This window comes from Cucurbita moschata, unplaced genomic scaffold (genome assembly GCF_002738365.1).
Source record: "Cucurbita moschata cultivar Rifu unplaced genomic scaffold, Cmos_1.0 Cmo_Scf00004, whole genome shotgun sequence".
NCBI classification, from domain to species: Eukaryota; Viridiplantae; Streptophyta; class Magnoliopsida; order Cucurbitales; family Cucurbitaceae; genus Cucurbita; species Cucurbita moschata.
The window spans coordinates 2,431,102-2,452,114 of NW_019268520.1; the positions used below are offsets into that span (position 1 = coordinate 2,431,102).

At 35.8% G+C, this 21,013-nt stretch overlaps 4 protein-coding genes across 11 annotated transcripts; 1 reads left to right on the forward strand and 3 right to left on the reverse strand.

Moving 5' to 3' along the window:
• Positions 1-1,476: 1,476 nt before the first annotated feature.
• Positions 1,477-3,555, reverse strand: LOC111442125 (uncharacterized oxidoreductase At4g09670-like). Its single transcript, XM_023079404.1, has 2 exons — positions 2,932-3,555; positions 1,477-2,207 (listed from the first exon to the last, which is right to left on the reverse strand). The coding sequence occupies exons 1-2, from the start codon at positions 3,391-3,393 to the stop codon at positions 1,584-1,586; spliced, it is 1,086 nt and encodes a 361-aa protein (XP_022935172.1). The 5' UTR covers positions 3,394-3,555; the 3' UTR covers positions 1,477-1,583.
• A 1,441-nt stretch (positions 3,556-4,996) lies between these two features.
• Positions 4,997-18,603, reverse strand: LOC111441819 (transcription repressor KAN1-like). Of its 8 annotated transcripts, none has more exons than XM_023078956.1 (8): positions 18,589-18,603; positions 7,013-7,689; positions 6,672-6,748; positions 6,404-6,449; positions 5,985-6,153; positions 5,357-5,450; positions 5,159-5,268; positions 4,997-5,117 (listed from the first exon to the last, which is right to left on the reverse strand). In XM_023078956.1, exons 2-7 carry the CDS (start codon positions 7,467-7,469, stop codon positions 5,164-5,166), a joined length of 948 nt encoding a protein of 315 aa, XP_022934724.1. In that variant the 5' UTR covers positions 7,470-7,689; positions 18,589-18,603; the 3' UTR covers positions 4,997-5,117; positions 5,159-5,163. The 8 variants fall into 8 exon arrangements, 7 of the variants coding, with proteins under 7 accessions (XP_022934724.1, XP_022934725.1, XP_022934721.1 ...); XM_023078957.1 differs by having other exon boundaries at positions 18,592-18,602; XM_023078953.1 differs by lacking the exon at positions 18,589-18,603 and having other exon boundaries at positions 7,013-7,115; positions 7,239-8,199.
• Positions 16,070-18,689, forward strand: LOC111441822 (probable indole-3-pyruvate monooxygenase YUCCA10). The gene is made up of 4 exons (XM_023078958.1): positions 16,070-16,684; positions 17,689-17,922; positions 18,146-18,271; positions 18,413-18,689. The coding sequence occupies exons 1-4, from the start codon at positions 16,073-16,075 to the stop codon at positions 18,587-18,589; spliced, it is 1,149 nt and encodes a 382-aa protein (XP_022934726.1). The 5' UTR covers positions 16,070-16,072; the 3' UTR covers positions 18,590-18,689.
• An 82-nt stretch (positions 18,690-18,771) lies between these two features.
• Positions 18,772-19,429, reverse strand: LOC111441823. The gene is made up of 2 exons (XM_023078959.1): positions 19,150-19,429; positions 18,772-19,053 (listed from the first exon to the last, which is right to left on the reverse strand). Exons 1-2 carry the CDS (start codon positions 19,388-19,390, stop codon positions 18,884-18,886), a joined length of 411 nt encoding a protein of 136 aa, XP_022934727.1. The 5' UTR covers positions 19,391-19,429; the 3' UTR covers positions 18,772-18,883.
• Positions 19,430-21,013: the final 1,584 nt, after the last annotated feature.

The window sequence follows — 21,013 nt, forward strand, 5'->3', positions numbered from 1 at the left end:
GGCGCCCCATTACGATGGTCTAGCGGCGATTAGATGTCCTTTATAGTCACGGTTACATAATTGAAAAGAATATTAAAGAAGGATAATTTTTTTAAAAAAAAAAAAAAACGTTTTTTTTTGAAAATTTAAGAGAATTTATTGAATTTTAGAAGATTTTTCATTAATTTAGAAAAGGAAAAAAAAAAAGAAGGAAAAAAAAAACGTTTAACGCGCAAAGGTTCGCGCCTCTTTTTTGATTCCTTGACCGCCAGTTCAAATTCTCCGCCACCGTCTCCTTCAAGCCACAGAACAATAACTTTCAGAGTCTGGAATCGGAACAACTCAGGTTATCATCTTTTTCACACATGCTCAGTTCGTTTTACACTGAAGCACTCACTACATGTTTTTCACCACTTCTTTTCAGTGGAATCGTTTGATCTCGTTTTTCGTTAAATTATCCGCTTCTGCATTATTTCCTTTTTTGGGCGTTTGATCGGTTAATGACTTTTAGGGCATGTTGATTGTTCTTCTGTAAGAATAGAACTGAGTTTTATTGGGTTCGGAAATTTCAAGTTATGGTCGTTTCAAATTTTCATTTGTTTGAATTTGTTAGAAGGCTGTAGGGTTCAATGGAGCGTGTTCGGTTTAAGTGCGATTTGTGGGGCTGGTTTTCGTCTTCTTCGTCCTCGGACTCTACCATGGATCCTTTTAAGCATTACAGTGTTGCTCAATTTTCCATGGAGGGTTTCGATGATCGAAAGGGGGTGAGGCGAATTGAGAATGCTAAGAACAAATTGACTTTGTCCGTTTCTTTCCGGGAAAGTGCTTATAGGCATCTATTTGCGGGCTGCTCTGAGAAAAATTCATATAACATTTTTTATTCCTTGAATTCTCTTGGTATTCAAATACAACAAGTGGCTCAAACGTCAAGGAAACGAGAAGATCACATGGTCACTTTGCTAAACCACTCAAAAGAAGTTTATGAACCATCCAGGAGTTATCTGAATTGGTCTTCGTGGATTGACATTGAATTATCTGAAGAAATTGAAGATTTTGATTATGATCTTCCAGAGGAAACAGGGGAGTAATAACATAAACAAGAATGATCAACAGTGAATTGTTGTTTCATTTTCATTTACCCCAATTCATTTCAGGAACAAAAAATTAGGATTCATCAATGAGCGTGCTTGAATTGGGCATCTCAGCAGCACAACCATACCTACAATTAGAACGACGTCTTTAAATTTTCAGCATGTTCATAATATAGCATCTTGAGCCCTGTGATCACAATATGGATGAAGGATTGAGTTCAATATTATATCTGATAACCTTTGATCTTTTGACAGATCTTTCTTTCCTTTTTTTTTTTTCTTTTTCAGACAGATCAGAATCGATGTTGGAGCATCTTAGCCTCTACAGTTACTAGAAGAACTAAAGCTTCTGAGTTTCAGTTAGACTGAAGGGCCAGCATACAAGGTGCAGACATTAGCACAGATCTTTCCGAGGTAGATATATCCATTTCACCCAAAGACCTTTCCTTGATAACATTAGCGTTTATGTAGATGTTGTTTATACAATAAGCTTGTTGATTGTCAAAAATAGAACTACAAATACACTGGTTTACAATCACTATCAATGGATTTTTTTACAGCATCCATCACTAGCTGTGTCTTCCTGCTTATCTGTGGCCACTTGCTATCAGGACGAGACCCTGTTGTTTTTATGGCCCCTACAAGCCTGGCGAACTCTGCAACCATCAGAGCCTCTTGTGGTAGCTCATTAACCACCTCAACTTCTTCAGGTCTTGTGTTCCATCCAATATGGAGTTCTGCAAACTTTGCTCCTGAGGTGAACTCAAATGATGCTGAAGTCTCTTGGTAAGGGATGATGAAGTCGTAAACGTTCAGCGATCCACAGGCACCAGATATGGCTATGTCCATGGAGGTATGAGATAGGAAAGAGCAATGAATTGTTGCAAATGTTTCGTTTGATGATTTACCCCATTGAAGGGAGGCTGTGCAGGACAAGATAACACCTGCTGAATTCTTGGTAACATCTGGTAGCGCATGGACTTGTGTTGGCAATTTGTAGTCCTTCGCCCACAAAAGGGCTCCTATGCAGTACCAGGCCAAGTCTCCCAATGCACCCAAGGCATCCAGGTCCGGTTTCACTCTTATATTTTCCTCAAGAAATTGTTTTGTTCCTGATGTTGTTGATGTGCTGTGAATCTTGGAATTGCAAAAAGAAACAATACTCATCACTTGCAGCATTTAGAGGTTTTTCTGGTTAAAAAATGTGTTGAATTACATGAATGGTTCTACTTCTACCTAACCTAAATGTGGTTGTTAATTTTTTAGGTGAGATCCCACGTCCGATAACGAAGCATTCTTTACGAGGGTATGAAAATCTTTTCCTAGCAGACACATCTTAAAAACATTGAGGGGAAGCCAAAAGGGAACGCACGCCGAAAGTGGACCATATCTATGTTCCCAAAGAGGACCATATCTCCTAGCAGAGGGAAAGCTGAGAGAGGACAACCGAAAACATACTCATTTTAAAAATAAACTTGGAGGAAAAATACAAAGATCACAATATCGGCCGGTGGTGGGCTTGAGCCTTTCCAGGTTCTAAACTATCTAATTCAAGGTGTACGGAGGATACGATCAGATTCTCGACGACCCTTGTGTGGATGCCGTGTACATGCCACTGCCGACCAGTCTTCACCAGCGGTGGGCATGAGCCTTTCCAGGTTCTAAACTATCTAATTTAGTTTATGTTCCTGCCATTAACTATTGGACTGAATTTGGTTGACACACTTACTGAACTTAAAAATGACGAGTTAACTTGATTTCAGGACCAATGTGCCATATCAACAGTGTTACTTATTAGAACCAAAATCTAAAGTTTAATTAAAACCCCTTTTAAGATACTGAAGTTGGGAAAAGATCTTACATAGTTAACATGGCCAAAAAGCTTAGTATCAGAGATAATCTCCTTCATTTTGGCAGTTCTAGGGTGATGCAGCCACATAGATCCATCCATGAACTGGACACCGTTCGACTCACAGGCATCAAGAATCTTATCAAGCTCTTCAACGTCCAGCGCCGTGGGTTTCTCCAAGAGAATATGCTTCTTCTTCTCAGCAGCCAAAATTGCCCACCGCTGGTGAAGACTGGTCGGCAGTGGCATGTACACGGCATCCACACAAGGGTCGTCGAGAATCTGATCGTATCCTCCGTACACCTTGACAGTATCCGGCAAGCCATTGACGGCGGCGAAGTTCAAGGCCTTGTCAAGTGATCGGCTGGCAACGGCGGAGACGGTGGAGTTGGGTGCTGAATTTATGGCTCTGGCTACTTTTCTGGCAATCTCGGCGCAGCCGACGATGCCGAAACGGATCGGGTTCCCCGCCATCTAGGGAAATGTGAAAGAAATGGAAGATTTACAGAAAGGGCTGTGGAAGAAAGAAGGTAAAGTTCTTTTGGGCTTATGAATTTGTGGATGCCGATGTGGTCTGGGTGGCTGTGTGTGGTTTGGACAAGCGGAATGATAAAATGCAGCAGCCAGAGAATAATAATAATAAAAAAAGTAAAAAAATTTAAAAGAAAAATAGGTTTTAAAATACAGAAACATGATGTAAAGAGCTAACTAAGATATAAAAATATCGAGTAACCCTGATGAGATAGATAAGTTCCAATGAGATATATGAACAAGATAGATGAATTTATTAGATTTTAAGGAGTTAGGTGATCGAGAATGATGCACTCCAAGGGGACTAGACTAGAAAAGAAGGAATTGAGCTTTTTAGGAGCTAGATAGATTATATGCTTTGACTAGTTCCAAGGAATTAGTCTATGATAAGACGGTAAACTCTTGGGAGTTAGATCATGAGGAATGAAAAGCTTCAAAGAGCTAAAACTTAAAAGTATAGCCTAGTGACTAGCTTTTCGATGGACTAAGACTTATCAAGTAAGACTTAAGAATGATTTAAGAATCTACATATTGGTTACTTGTTAAGTATTTTCATATTCACCCATGTTACTCAGTCTTTTTGTACGAAACATGTAACTATTGTATGAGTTTTTCGTACCGAGGGTTCGAATCCATCTCTTTCCGTTTCTGTCACGAGCACATATTCACCGCGGCATGCTGATCCACGATTATTAGCGATTCCAACTTCATGTTCTCGAGTTGCAGAGAACAATCCGAACTGAGGCCATCTTTCCGGATTCGCTCCGCCTTACAGCCTTGCTTCCCATTGTAATTGTCATTGTAGCACGTGTGTGGCCCAGCCCATAAGGGTCATGCGGACTTAACGTCATCCCCACCTTCTTCATTGGAACTCATCCTTCTACCCTCGATTGTCATTCACCGTTGTGCAGGTAGTTCTCTCATTCCTCAGGTTTGTAGGCTGCTCTTTCGCTGGTTAAGTCCAGTTCAACTGGATCAAACTTGGTTTGATTCAGTTATGGTTCAATTTGCAAGTCTTTCTACCAACTAGAGTCCAACGTCGACGATGAAGGGCTCACTTAATGCATATTTTTCAAATACTCGAACATTTTTATGTATTTTCACATGTTCATCCAATTGAATTCATTAAGTTTTGCATTCTTTTTATTGTCATTTAAGCAACGCAATAAACAGTTTCCTAAAAGTAGACTCAAACATGCTTGATTCATATTTCAATAACTACCAAAGTATTTCATCAAAACAAATTCAAATATGAAATCTAAAAGAACGAATGGATCTAGTAGAATTTTGCATTCTCTCTCCATACTAACATACCTCTCATCTCTCTTGTGGGCTTCATTGAAGCTACTTCTTCCTCGATTCAAACCATTTGTTAGACAAAAAAGAACGAATAGATCTGGTAGAATTTTCGAGATATTCTTCAATTTCTTCTACATATAGACCGTCAAGACTTTGAGCAATATCCCAAAAAGCATTTAGGGAATTGATCTGATTCTTACTCCTCAAACGTCGAAGAAAGAGAGAGATTTAGAGAGGTGAAAAATGGTAGCTCAAAACATTGAACAAAATCACTATATATATCTTCATCTTCTTGTTCCCCCCAAGCTAAAATCTCTTCCAATTGTGTATGTGTATGATATATATATATATATATATATAGCACTCACCAAGATTAGAAACTGAGTCAACAGAGATCGAAAGAAGAGACCAAATTTAGTGTTCTTCCACGTCCCACTCTGCTCTGCCTAACCTGAACTCCAAGCTTGGTTTGTTGCAGCATTCTGAATTGTATTTCTTCATTGCACCTGAATCACATTCCTGTCATATACTTTGTTCAAATTCTCCCACACTTTTTTCATCTTTAAAATTAACAACAATCACTCCCATACATGCTATATAAGGCTACCTGAATTTGGTGCATGCATTTCTGCTGCATTTTGGCATACAAACTTGGCCTAATCACATCCATTTCATTGCCGTTTGTTTCTGCCCAAACATCTCTGCAAAATGAAGCACAAAACAACATGATTGTATTTGAGGAACACCCACAAAAACAAAATTCATTTCTAAGATACACAAAATGAAGATTTAGAAACAAGGTAGAATCCCGAATCGGACCCAGCGCTCTTAGGATGGCTTTTTGGCTCAATGACCTCGAGCCATTTTAGAAGCGCTTGATCTACAACTCACCCAAGCTAAGATTTAGAGGTGAATGAGTAAGACCATTTTCTTTCAAACACGTGGAAAGATCGTGTAGTTTGATACCAAATTTAATTTTATGTCTGATAGAATTATGACGTTTCACATCATTCATCAGTTTTGTTCAAATTGCTATACATTTTTTTGAGAAGAAAACTATTAGAGCTAAACGAACATCAAAGCTCCCATTCTATCCGATATACATTCTCTTCACATTCCCTAAGCAAACCCTAACTAAACATTACCCTAAATATTCAATTCCAAAGCAAAAACACATATATTTATCACCAAATTGTAAGAGACAAAAGAGAAATGGAAAATTGAATGCAAGTAACCTTGAGGAATTAGACCAAAGAGTGGAGGAGCCAAATTCCAAATCGGGCGATTGCTGGCCAGACCGGTCGGGCGGAGCTCTTTGATCGGAAAATTGTTTGGGGCCATGACCCCCGCTAATCGTCCCCAATGTAGGCGATACCTCATCTTCTCCCGAACCGTCTGATTGGCCTTCATTACCCCAACAACAAATCAAATACCTCGATACTTAGTGAAGATTCAAACTCGAAATTAACGTTTAAATTTACAGATTTCTTCAACTCAATTTGAATTAAATATAAGAAACCAAACCAAACTAAATCGAATGGAACAAAAGTCCAACACACACTCCAAACACTCTTGACCCGTTACGAGATTTTGAAGATCGAAAAAGAAATAGTAAAATGAATTAAAAAAAAGAGAGCCAAGCAATACCAATTACCTGAGGAAGCTGCAGGCTTGTCAGTGGTCTTAACAGTTCGATACATCTGCATCAAAAGATAAATAAATAACTCTCTCTTCTATATTATTTATATTTGAATCCAAAGTTTATATTATTTTGTAATGATGACAACCTTTTCCCCCTCTTTCTCTCTCTTCCTCTATTCTCCACAAACACAAAATTCATTCATTCATTCAATCACTCACCATTTAAGAGAGAGAAAACAGAATGATTTGTGATTACAATGAAGGGTTTTAGAGATCATTACCTGTAAATGGCTTTTCACATGAGCCAGTGTTAGATCCTTCACATCCATCAGCTCAAGAACTGATTTTGGGGTCGCTCCTACAAAACAAAAACCGGGTTTTGTCCCCTTTTCAAATTCGATAAATATACGCTCTAGTCTCTAATAATTTAGTATTTACTTCGATGGTGCTTGACAAATTAGTAGAAATTTTGACGATTTTGGACTTTTTCGTCTAAATTTCAGCTAATTCACTGAGTAAACTCACCGACGGGCGAAAACACGCAAAGGGTATTATTGAAACATGTTGAGAAGATCAAATCGAACAATAAAGAAGAAAAAAGGTGATTTTTTTGGTTGTTTACTTTCATGGCCGCCGAGATGTTCGACGGCGTGAACGAAGCGAGCGTGTAAGGAGGTAGTCCATCGCATTCTAGGAGCCCTCATGCTTCGTTTTGCAGGAAGCTTCTGCAAAAATCTGGATCTCATCATCATTCCATGAGAACAAACATGAGAAGAAGAAGAAGCTGCATTACTATAATTACTATGATTATTATAGTTCAAAGATTTAACTGCTTCTATAGAAACAACTCCATTGTTGAACCTCGGAGACGAGTTATTTCCTCCGATTCCTCGATGATGATGATAACCCATTTGAACAACTCCGTTCGAGTTCGAGTAATTTGGGAAGAAGCAAGATGATGGAAATTGATGGTGGAAATAATGATCTTTTTGATCCACACCCAAAAATGAAAATGGACGATTGTGATACACGGGAATCCCTTTGATCGGTTGCAACCCGTCGGATGATATGTCGAACATCGAAAGCCCTCGAAGACGAGGAGGCGGTGTTGGATTATTCAGTGGCACTCCGCTAAGGGAATTGTTGTTGTTGTTGTTGTTGGTTCCTAGAGAGAGCTCGGTGTGAGCTCGAGGGTCGTTTCTTTGAATCAAAAGATCAAAACTTGTTTGTGCAAATCCATGGCTGAGGGTTCTAATTGAAGAGGAAGAGGAAGAAGAAGAAGAAGAAGAAGAAGAAGAAACATTTGGAGGGCTGATTTGAAGAGAGAGATCAGGAAGTGGGGTTGAAGAAGGTTCAATAAAAACACCTTCTAAGGGCATATTGTTCTTGGTGTTCTTGGTGTTCTTGGTGTTCTTGGTGTTCTTGCTTTAGCAGCTTTTTGTTTGTTTGTTTGTTTGTGGGTAACTTAGTGATGAAGGAAGTGAAAAGAAAGAGGAATTTAGAAAAGGTGGAAGCTTTGGATGTTCTTCAATGGGGGGAAGCTCCTCTCAAGATCTGATTTTTCTTGAGAAAGGTTTCATGGGGGATTCAAAAGATAGGTTTTTTGTTGTAATTTGATCAAACCCAGATGGGAAAACTCACAAAAACTTGCAAAAAGCTAAACCCACAAACCCAAATAAACAGAAAAATGGTGTAGAGAGAGAAGTTAGGAGAGAGAAGTTAGGAGAGAGAAGCTAGGAGAGAGAAGAAAAAAGATAGAGAAATGAAAAAGATATGGGATTTTGGATTTGGGTTTTGAGTATTATGGTGTTTCTCTCCAGAAAATGACACTAAGAAGATGAAGAAACTAAGAGCTAAAGCTTTCTCTCTCTAGTAAAAAAAAAAAAAAACTATTGATAGTTGAGTGAGGTTCAAATTGGTAATTTAATCTATTACTTAACCAGTAAATTGTCAAATTTACCTTACAATAATTAATTTTTGCATTTTTTTTTTTAAGAATAGTGGTAGTTCTCGTTGTTGGATGAAAGTTCAAAGTGCATGAATAATTTGGAGAATGATCGTGGATTTATAATCAAATAATGCTATCTCCATTATTACGAGATCTTTTAGAAAAGCACAAAGCAAGCCATGAGAGTTTATGCTTAAGTGGACAGTATCATACAATTGTGGAGAGTCGTATTCATCTAACATGATATCTGAGTCATGCCCTAAAAACTTAGCCATATCAATAGAATCCTCAAATATCGAACAAAAGTATTGTGAGTCTCGAAACTTGAATTATGAAACTTGTTTTATTGATTTATTGTCGTGATATTAACTATTTTTATTTATATATTTATGGATTTTTTAGTTAAGAATGATCATACTTGTCCCTAGTATAAGAGCTGTCCAGTTGTTTTTTTAAAAAAAAATAAATTATTTAAAAAAAAAATCGTACTTGTCTGCTGTGAGATCATACGTTGGTTGTATAAGAGAACAAAACATTATTTATAAAAGTCTAGAAACCTCTCCTTAGTACAAACGTTTTAGAATCGTGAGGCTGATAGCGATACGTAAATGTCTAAAAGGGACAATATCTACAATACATGTTACATAAAGACTCGAATTTTGTTAGTTTTTCAAAAATTCAACCCAACTTAAATCGAAAAAAATTTACGAACACTCCTAATAATGCTTCTGTCGGATGAAGCGCAGTATCTCTTGAAGAAGGATCTTCTAACTTGGGCATTAGAATTGAGTTATGGAAAGTGACCCGACTTTGTGGCCTTCAACGAAGAGATTGATTGTCATGAACGCTCTGGTTAGGTGCTTTCCTCAACATTCTTCATGGTAGACACTGAAACTACATTCGAATGAGAGTGATTCTAAAAAATACTTAAAAAGAATTGATATTTAAGATATGTATCAACAAGTCGGATCTTTTTTTTTTTTTTTCGGTAACTCAATCATAAAAACTCTAAAGTAAAATGTGATTAGCTTTGAACAGTTTATATGTTGAGTGACTCTCTGAAGTTCTAGAAAGTAGGTGAGTGAGAAAAAAAAACATTCTAAAAAGACCCATATTGGTTTATAGGGATGATCTTCACTTTCAAAAACACTAAAAAAAAAAAAAAAAAAAAGTAACGTGGTCATGTCGTAGAGGAATGTCAAGTCCATCAAGTAACAAATTCATATTCTACATAATCTTCACTCATAGAAGTACGTAAATTGATCATGTCGCAAGAGAATGTCGAGACAATCAAGTATCGCATTTCGTTTCTACATGGTCTTCACTCTTAAAAGCATTACAAAACAAGTAGATAACATAATCATGTCGTATGAACATATCGAGACTACTTTTATGTTTATATGTTTCTATTAGACGACACTTCAATTTCAATTCGATACCTGATGACTCTAATATTCTCGTGCGATATGATATTGTGAGGCAACATGTTCCCTGCCCCACCTTATCTTTCTGTTCGATCTTGGTTGGTTATTTATGTGTCACATCTCTAATTTCTTTTCTCCAAGAAAAAGAAATGAGAGTTGTTTTATGATTGGTAGAGGTGTTGGTATGCATTAAATGCTTAGTTGGTTGTATTAAATGCTTGCTTGGTTTTACTTTATAAGGAACATCTCTCTTACAAATTGCACATCTTGTAGGGTCAATTTCCAATTTACATGCATTCATTTTTGTTCGGAAATCACTTTTTTTCTAACTTCGACGTTCATTAATGTTCACAATTCTCGCTCTTTCCTCTCCATCACTTTAACCCTTCATGCTTGGTCCACCCCTCACGAACCCGGTAGAAAATACATGAGTTCTTTCTATATGCTTTATCCTCGTTCATATGCATCACTCCAAGTAAAACACGTTCAACTATAGAGTTCCTATGATTGAGCTACTGAAAACAAAAGTGTACATTATTATTTTAAGTCTTTCTCAGTTATCCTGATTCATTCACATACTTCTACTTTATTCGGGTGTCACATTGTCGTAACCCTAATTTTTAGGACACGTGGACACGGCATAACCATTCAATTCATAGTGAGTGCAAGACAAGTGAATCTTGTAAGGTTGATTTGGCCTATCAAAATTTTCAACGTGTCACTTACAAACAAAAAACATGATCCTTATTACAGACAACCTTACTCCCAATCATATTGCTAGAATGTTCTTGGATAAGAGTCTGATAAGCACCATCCAAAGATGGTTGAGTGGTCTGAACATAAACCATCATCCAATCGCAATGGAATAAACTTTTCACTAACACGAGTAAGATGATCCTCGACATGATAAGGAATCGATGCTTTTGATCCTTGATTCAATACTCTTCATGATCAAGTATCTGTTAAGAACCACGACTCTCCACCATAGTATAATATTGTCTATTTTGAGCATAAGCTCTCATGGATTTCTTATTTATAAACTCATGATCAACTCCTTATTAATCGATGTAGGACATCTCTCCTAATTGTCCTCAACAGCATCATCATCTTCTTGAACGATTGAAGATGGTGGCACAAAACCCGACATGGGTCGAAAAATGGCAACCGCTAACGAAGATGATAACTATATTATGGTATAATCTAATGGAATGGAATTTAATTTGACAGATCGAAGTAATGGAAACAAGAGTGAGAGGCTCGTTTTCCAAGGCTAGACTTAAAGTGTAATTTACGTAAAATAAATGAGGCAATTCATAGTATGATCAGAAGAAAAAGAATGAAGCCTTTAACAATTCAACTCGATGTGTACATATCATTTTCTTCCAACCTATATTATAAGTAGGCCACAGAAAAAGATCCCTTGAGCTTAAATGCCATCCACCTAATCTCATCAACCCTAATTAATACTCGGAAAAAAAAAATACTTTCAATTCTAAATTTGAGTTCGATAAATTTTGGTTCTTGTTTATCACTGTTATGAGAAATTAATGATCACTCGGATACAATCTACCACAAGAATTACTTGAAATCTTAGAAATGACGAGATGATACTCAAATTTCTATGGTGGAAGTCTCGAGATTTTTATATGCAAATTTGTGGGTATTTACAGTCTCCCTACAAAACAAACTTTTAACCCTTCAAATGACGATTAAAAGAAATTATTTCCTAGAACAAGTTATGACCGTGATTAACAAGTTTAATTGCAAGGCTTTCTAATGTAAGGAGTGAGAAAGAGTTTCAACTTTAGGAATGTAATAATGTATACTTCGTTTACTATGTGAGATGGTCGGGGATGAGTAGAGGTGTATGGACATTTACTCTCTTTGAAAAGTCAGCCTTCATGGGCTAGCAAGATGGCAAATGTAACTTTCAGAGTTCCTCTATGCACCTTATCAAGATCATATTGACATATTCTTCCAACAATAAATAAATAGACAATATTTGTTAGTGGTGGACTTTGACTGTTACAAATGGTATCAAAGCTAAACATCGGGCGGTGTGCCAGAGGACGCTCTTGTGGAATCGAAATGATCTCTGGATTCTTTCAATTGGCTAGAATCTATTACTTACGATCAAAACATATCAAATCAATCCATCATTTCAAATCATCCCAATTTTTCAAACATCCCTAAAAAAGATTATCAATAAATAAATGTAGAAAACTTGAAAAGACAGATTTGCCCTCAAATAATTAAGATGTGTAAAGAATATGCATATGGGTTGATGGAGAGATGCCCTCACACTCCAATAATGTATGCATATTCCTCTAAGTAATACTCCTCAAAGAATATATTGGAGAATGAGAGCCTCCCTGCCACCACCTTTGACCCTTTGTTTCTCTTGTGGGCTCAAACCAGCTGCCTTGACTGCCTCTACTAGCTGTCGCCCTCAATGTCTAGAGAACAGGGAAGTGATTAAATCATCTTTCTTGATTCAAAACCGAAAGGGAACCATAACGGGAATCATCTTTAACCTTTATAAGGGTGTGAAAACTTTTTCCTGACAGACGTGTTTTAAAATCGTGAAGCTAACAGCTATACATAACGGGTCAAAATAGACAATATCCAATAGCTATATAATAAAAGACACCATGAAAATTGGAGTATGTTCAAAGACATCTTTTACTGTCGGATTTTGCAGAGAGATTTATTAAGAAACATGCAGTGTGGGGTTATGTACAGAACAGCACAAACCGACACACATTTAAATTGGGAAAAAAATTAATTCAATATTTAAAAGGTTCATTCAATTAAAAGGAAAAAGATAAATTTGTTGATTTTAATTGAAAGAATCAAACCAATAATTCCCATAATCATTTATTTAGGGTCTTTGTATTAACCGTCTCCCGTCTCTTATTTAGAATTCGATATTTGATGGTCTCGATATTTCTCTATATCTCACGTGACATAATCGTGTTACTTACTCCTCGCTTCTAAGAGTAAAAACTATCTCTACAGACCAATATGAGTTATTTCACCATGTTTTGTCCTCGATCACATGCATCTTATGAAAATTCCCCAGAGCTAACGCAATATAAAATTGCTCCAACCACGCTTAACTGTAGAGTTCTTAAGATTGAGCAACGGAATAGATACATGCATCTTGTTGGTGTAGATAGTGACTTTCAATTCTTTTAAGTCTTTCTTAGCTATCCTATTCTTAGGACTCCTCTCATTCAGATGAGATCTTGGTTCATTCATGTACTCTTATTTTACTTGGAACTCGAGTGTCATATTTTATTTATTTATGAACCCGTGATATATTTATTCTCTGTTTATAGAAATTGAGCCACAAAGTTTTATAGATTAAAATTGTGCTCTTTTTTTTTTTTTTTTTTTTTTTTTTATCAATGGTTTAATCATAGGAACTTCAAAATTAAACATGTTTAGTTTTGAGAAATCTTATGTTGGGTGATCTCCTCAAAATTTTCGATAGGAGCAAATGAATGAGGAGACAATCATGTTAAAAAGACTCGTGTTGGTTTATGGCAATAGTTTCATTCTTAAAACCACTTCAAGACAAGTAGAGGGATATCGAGCAATTAAATGTCGAATATGGATTTCAAATCTTGATCAGAATTTTGGACATAAGACATTACAAAAACAAAGTGTGTAAATGTGAGATCTAACATCCTTTAGAGAGAGGAATGAAATATTCCTTGTAAGGGTGTGGAAACCTCTTCCCAACAAAAGCATTTTAAAACCACGATACGTGAGATAGCCAAAGCAACCAATATCTACTGGTAGTGGGCTTAAGCGGTTAAAAATGATATTAGAGTCAGGTTACTTGACGTGTACCGTTAAAGACACAGAGCCTAAAAGGGATTGATTGGAGAGAGAAAAGAAAATATTTTTAACCCGAAGAAAGTGATGGGTTTAGGGTTTAGGGTTTAGAGAGAGAAAGAAAGGGGAATAATAAATGCAAATGGAGCAGAAGATGGAGAGTGATGTGAGAGATGAAAGCATATGATTTTGTAATCAATTGCTTTATGATTGAACATCAAAAACTACAAACTTCTGCCTTTGTGTGCCTTTGGGTGCCTTTGTGGGTGCCTTTGGGTGGGGGCACCCCCACCTCATATAACCCACAAACCCTTACTTTTCTTTCCACTCCACCCATCTTTACCGCGTCTATACTACCACTTTCGACTCTCGACCATGGTTAGATGTTAAACTCAATCTTACTCATATGGGTATTCAAATTTAACTCAATTCAATTCAAATAAGTTTATAACTCAACGCAAACTGAATCGTATGAGTTAAGTTGAGTTTTTTGGACACTCTAATAAAAAAAACTCCGGTATTGAAAGGATTAAAAAGTAAAATCTATTAAAATTACGGTAATTTATAATTTTTTACTTTTAAACGAAACCCTAAATTCAAACGTGTAATTTAAATGACAATGAAAATTTTGTACCTGTCTCGTTCCCTACTAAGAGTGAGCTTTCACATCGTGCCTCGTTATGGGGGCTGACCCATTAGAGGTGTTGACATTGTCCTTCACCAAACTCCCTGACCCATATTGTCTCCTTCACATTTAATTAGCATTTTCCTCTCATTCCAATACCCACTCATTTAAATCTCTCTCTACGTTCGAGACTTCAACTTCTCATAATGTCTTAATCGAGTTGAGTTATACTCATAATGTCTTTTCTTTCTCGACCAATATATTACTTTGCATACTTTGTCTCTCCTACTATTAAAATATAGGCTGAAATGATAAATTCGCTTTTGAATTTTCAGTTGTGTCTTAAAAATACTTTTTGAATTTTTACCTCTTTGAATCGTACCCTTAAATTTTCAGAAAAAAAAAAAAAAAAAAAAACTTTCCAAAAAAAATTAAAAAATACACTTGCAGCTAGCTTTGGATAGAAACTGTGATATCCTATATTTGTTGGAGAGGAAAACGAAACACCCTTTTACAAGGTTGTTGAAACTTTTCCCTAGTACACATAGCCGTGAGGGGAAGCTCGAAAGGAAAAGTCCAAAGAGAACAATATTTGCTAGCGATGGACTTGGGTCATTACAAATGGTATCAGAGCAAGACACCAGGCGATGTTCTAGCGAGGAGGCTCTATCCCAAAGGGGGTAGACACGAGGCGGGGTGTGCAAGTAAAGACGTACTTTAAAGCCTTGAGGGGAAGCAGAAACAATTGATACATTACTTTATTATAAAAACTCTTGAATTTTTAAGAGGGTTTCAAAAATACACCGAAAAATATAACTCTATGTTTCTTTTAAACTCGCACATCTGAACATGTTATTAAGTCTCTTTTTAAGACAACAAATGTGGGGAGGAAGATTTCAACCTCTACCTTCAAGAGAAACTTAGCTCTAGAAGAATCCACGATTTAAGTGTGTGTTCATAACGTGATATTATCATTATTTAGTTCAACAACCTGTGGAATTAGAGAAATTCGAACATATGATCTCTTAATTAAGGGTATAAACTTAGTTGAACTATACTCAAATCGACAAAGAGAGTTGGTTGAGAGTTCGTGTGTATCAAAGTTTTTGTGGCTTCGTTGGGCCTATCCAAAAAAAACTCAAGCTTTGGGCCTATGCCACCTCTTCAAGATTGCAATACCAGCTAGCTTTCAATTTAAAATACCACTTTGGTACCATATTTTTTAGTTTTTGTACTTTTAAAATGATTTTAAAATGAATTTGGTTTGTTTCGGTATATTTCGGTAGATTAAAATGAAATAGAGTTGAAAAATAAACATGGTAAAATTAGAGATGTCAATCTGGGTCGGGGCTTCGTGGGACTCATTTCGAAAGAGGCGGAGATTTCCGTTTAAATGGAGAATGGGGGAGAGAATAGAGAAAGATTTCTCCCCGTTAGATGAATGGGCTCGAGGACGATAATTTTATTCCTTATTCCCGCCCTGTCCCTATCCTGCTTCAAAGAGACTTTTTAAATTCTATTTCCAAGTTTCTTATATTTCCTCATAATTTTAATAAAATTATTCTTTAAACAAAAATATTTGGAAATTATATTTCATTATGGTAATATTAATTAATAAAATTATTCTGTTATAACTTTGGAATGGAAACTCCGAAATTAGGATTTGATTATGGTAATATTTGTTAATAAAATATATTTTTAGTAATTTTATACTTAAATTGGGTTAAGTGTATTTTGTGCATATAATTATTGTGTTATAAAAGTCTCTCTAAACCTCCTTTCTCCTCCACCATTCCCCTGCTTCCTCTGTAAACCTTCAAATAAACCAAAACCAGAGCTTCCATGGCGGACATTGCAGTGATAATCATCGGAGCCGGTCCCTCCGGTCTCGCCACCGCCGCCACTCTAACCCTCTCATCAATCCCATACATAATCCTCGAAAGAGACGACTGTTCCGTTCCCCTCTGGAGGAAGCACTCCTACGACCGTCTTCACCTCCACCTCCCAAAGAAATTTTGCCAGCTTCCCGGAATGCCCTTCCCTTCCTCCGCTCCTAAATACGTTCCCAAAGCCAATTTCCTCGACTATTTGGACAGTTACACCGCGAATTTTGGAATCCACCCGCTGTATCGCCGGAATGTGGAGGCGGCGGAGTTCGATTCTGCGGAGAAGAAATGGCGGGTCAGAGCTAGGAAGTTGGACGACGGTGAAATTGAGGAGTTTTCCGGTGGGTTTTTGGTGGTGGCGACTGGAGAGACGGCGGACGCTTACACGCCGGTAGTTGAGGGGATTGGGGGATTCGGCGGCGAAGTTATTCACTCCACTGAGTTTAAATCAGGGAAGGGGTATGAAGGGAAGAATGTTTTGGTTGTCGGGTCGGGTAATTCCGGTATGGAAATCGGTTTGGATCTTGCTCTTCATGGTGCCCATACTTCCCTGCTTATTCGAAGCCCGGTAATATCTTTATTTATTTATTTATATATATAATATCGGTTTTAAATTATTTTATTTATAATTATATCAAACAATTTTAAAATTTCAATAACTAAAATAATTATACAAATTTTATTTTTTTTAACTTTTTGAAATAAATCGAGAATATTATTTTTAATAAAAATAAAAAAAATTAATTTACATATTTACACATAAAAGATATATTTATCAAATTTAAGCTTTATTTATTTTTCGTGATACAAATGAATTTCTTTTATGGCATGTTGGATTATTTAATAGCTTAAAATTATCAAATTTGTTAAATTTTACTATTTTTAAGTATAATAACAAATGGGTCATGTTGGAAGATTGGCCATACCATATATATATAAATTTAAACCTTTTGTATTTTTTATTTATTCCATTTATTTAATTATTTTAATTAATTATGGGACATATCACATGATTGGTGCCATAATCTCCAATACTATTTCAGGTGACCAAATATCAAACTTTTAAATTATTATTATATATAGATATATATTTGGTATTGAAATATTTTTTTTATTTTTATTTTATTTTTATTAATATATGTTTTGAATATTTAGTCTGAATGTTACTTAATTCATGAAGCAAAATTCAACTTGCTAGTAAAGGAAATTCATTTCTTTCACGTAAAATATATTTTGATATTACTATTTAATGCAACAATTTTTTATTTCCATTTTCTTTCCAAAATCGCCTAGTTAGGAATGTTTTATACATTTATAGGTAAAATTCAAGAATTTTAATATATTTAATAACGAAAGATCATTTAGAACATTTAGCCCATTTGTTAATAGACGCGTCTTAAACCGTGAGGTTGATGGCGATATGTAATGCGTTAAAGAGAACAATATCTGCTAACAGCAGTGAGTTTAGGTTGTTATAGAGGGTAACCAAACACTAAATGGTGTGCTAGCAAAGACGTTGGCCCCTAAAGGTGTGGAAACTTATTTTTAATAAACGTGTTTACGATGAAACAGGTTCATGTGGTGTCCAGAAGAATGGTGAACTTTGGATTGGTTATGTTGAAGTATTGTTCAGTTGGGTTTGTGGATTGGTTAATCATGATGGCGAGCAAACTAGTTTATGGAAACCCCACTAAATATGGAATCAACAAACCAGCTGAGGGCCCAATGGCCATGAAAGTTAAGTATGGAAAATATCCTGTTATTGATCGAGGAACTGTTCACAAAATTAAATCCGGTCAAATTCAGGTACTTTCATACAACACGTTTGGATCTCGAGAAAAAATTTCTCCTTGTTTTTCTTACGGGAATAGGGACGAAGAATATATTACTAAAATCGTCTAAATGTCAAAAATTTAGTCTGTAAATTAACGATCAATCATCTTTTTGTTTGTTAACTAACGGTTTACGCATCCCGAGGTGAAAATGAATTTATTATATTAACTTTTTTGTTTCCTTCCTAATTTTGCAGGTCTTGCCTACAGAAATCTCAAGCATAAATGGCAATAATATATTTTTTAAAAATGGAAAATATTATCCATTCGACTCTATAATATTCTGCACCGGCTTCAAAAGGTCAACAAATTTGTGGTTGAAGGTATGAATAGATATTAAGTTTAGAGATCTATTAGACATTTTTTTTTTAAGTTCATGTACTAAACAGACATAAGTTTTAAAGTTTTTTTTTTTTTTTTTTTTTAAGAAATGAAATCGAATAACATAAATGATATCGATGCAGGGAGATGAGTATCTTTTGAACGACGATGGACTACCGAAACCTAGCTACCCTAACCATTGGAAGGGAAAGAATGGGTTATATTGTGTAGGACTATCAAGGAGAGGGCTATATGGATCTAATTTTGATGCACAAAAGGTTGCTAAAGATATCGCATCTCAAATCCACAAGTGTGGATAGAAGAAGAAGAAGAAGAAACGGTGGATCTTAGTTAACCAAATATACGTAAGAAAAAAATATACATATATATTCGATCTTAATCCTGAATGAGTTATGAATTCGTTTATGTGAAGACTTCTCCTTTGATTTTCTTTACGGTTTAAATCAGAGCATTGTGTAGGTTTAAGAACGCTTAGATTATGTATGTGTTGTGAGAGCGGTTTAACGAACGTTCTTTAAAATTACCTTGTTCGATGATACAATATAGTAAGAGATATATGAATATAGTAAGAGATATATGAATGGGAGGGTATCTTAAAAACTTAAGGACTTGTTAATCCAAGCCTTCCAGCCATGGCTTTCCTTTAGTGTCATTAGCTTTTTCATGTTTTGATCAGCTGGCAATGGGGATGCTGTGGCTACCTTCTTGCATAGCACAAAGTTTCTTGCTTGCTTTGATCCTATGGTTTCCATTGGATTAAGAGCTGCCACAAAACATGAACCCAAACCATATCCCAAATTTAAAGATTGAAATAAACAACAAAAAAGAAGAATATTAGAGAAAGGGTAGCAGAAATTACAGGCATATGGGTCCTCAGAATTAGAAGAATAGAGAAGAAAGTTGGAAGCATGAGTGCCAAGTAGAGGAAGACGAGCTTGACGAGCATAAGATTTGAGCGCAGCATGAATAACTTCACACACCAAATCTTCCTCCTTCGCCACAAATCTTAATGGACCTGAACTTCCCACAACATTTACACTGATTAGCAGCCTCTTACCACCTTCCACCCTTTCCTTGTTCCTCAACCCAAACCCCTTCATCCCTCTCAACAACACCTATGATGCCTCTCCCAACCACTCAACACAACCCTCCAATATTTATAACACAACAACTTTCAATATTTTATGTCTTCCTTCCTATACGGTTATGAACTTATTTGTGTTGGGTTAAGTTGGGTTCAAATAAATAAAAATTTTATGAACTGGGTTGGTTCAATTGTAACGGCCCTCGCCCACCGCTAGCAGATATTATCCTCTAGGGAAACATTTTTACACCCTTATAAAGGATATTTCGTTCTCCTTCCCAATCACGTGGGATATCACAATCCACCTTCTTTAGAGTCCGGCGTACATACAAAAACAAAATTTGAATAAATGATCGAAACAACTTGAACCAATCAATTCAAATAATTTACGGTTGGGGTACTGTTATGAATTTATTTGAGTTAGATTGAGTTGAGTCGAAGAATTAAATGTTTTGTATAGTTTATATTATAATGTTTTTATAAGCTTGGTGTGAGGTTGAATTTATAATTGGTAATATTAAAAGATAGGGTTGGGTCATGTAAAGAAAAGGGCAAGGGTCATGTCTACAATTATTATTCCATTTTATAATGCATTTTATTTTTATTTTTATTTTTTAATGATTTTTAGTCAATTATTGGTTTCAACTATGACGAACATTTTTAATAAACAAAGCCAATAATTATTTTTATTTTTTGAACAATAAAAAATGCCATTATTTCAAACATTATTTCAAACATTATTTCAAACAAATGCAACTAATATCTAACAAACTTAGGATTAAAATGAAACAATATAAATTAATATTATTAGATTCTTCTATTTAAAAATTAGTAAATTGTTAAAATTCTATTTTTTGAACCACACGACGCCGTATCCAGCGAGACGTTCTCCATTTTATCTTTTAAAATAATCAAACAAGCGGATTTGAAGTTATCAAAAGTCAAAATCAAGTACAAATTGAAATCCGTACATAAATGGCTATTCCATCCAATCAATCAACTCTTTTGTATATTTATTTTTCTTTTAAATTTAATCTATTATTGACGACACCATTTTATAATTAAAAGTTTTTTTTTTTTTTCTTATAGTTAGTATTAATTAAGCGGTTGATGTGCCAAGTTGACTTAGTGATAAACAACACGAGAGACCTGCAAAATAGAGATTTTGCCCGGGTGTGGTACTTTGTACAATATGCTATAGTGTTTGTGTTGATATCAAATATAAAGTGGTGTCGAGTTTAACACAGGTAGCAGTCTTGATTGAAGTGGACTACTATATTAGTACTTATTTTATATGATATTATTGTCGAGCCCGATAATAGGTCAGCGAGAGAGATATGTTGGGATCTTTGACTCGATCACAATTTACTTTTCATTTTAAATGAATATTGATACACATGAGTAGCCCTATATATATTTTTCGCCCTATTGCACGACACATGGCACGGTGGGGAGAGGAGCTACAGAATCAAATTGGGTTAGGTGGGCGGTTTGGGTCGCATGCAAGTTATCAGGTTGGACTACATTTGCATGTCGAATCAAATCAGCTGCTATTGTCGTGGCGCGTTGTGTTATGATCCTACATTTTTTACTGTGCGGCATCGTGATCTTGACATGCTCGCGACCAGTTTTGAGGGGA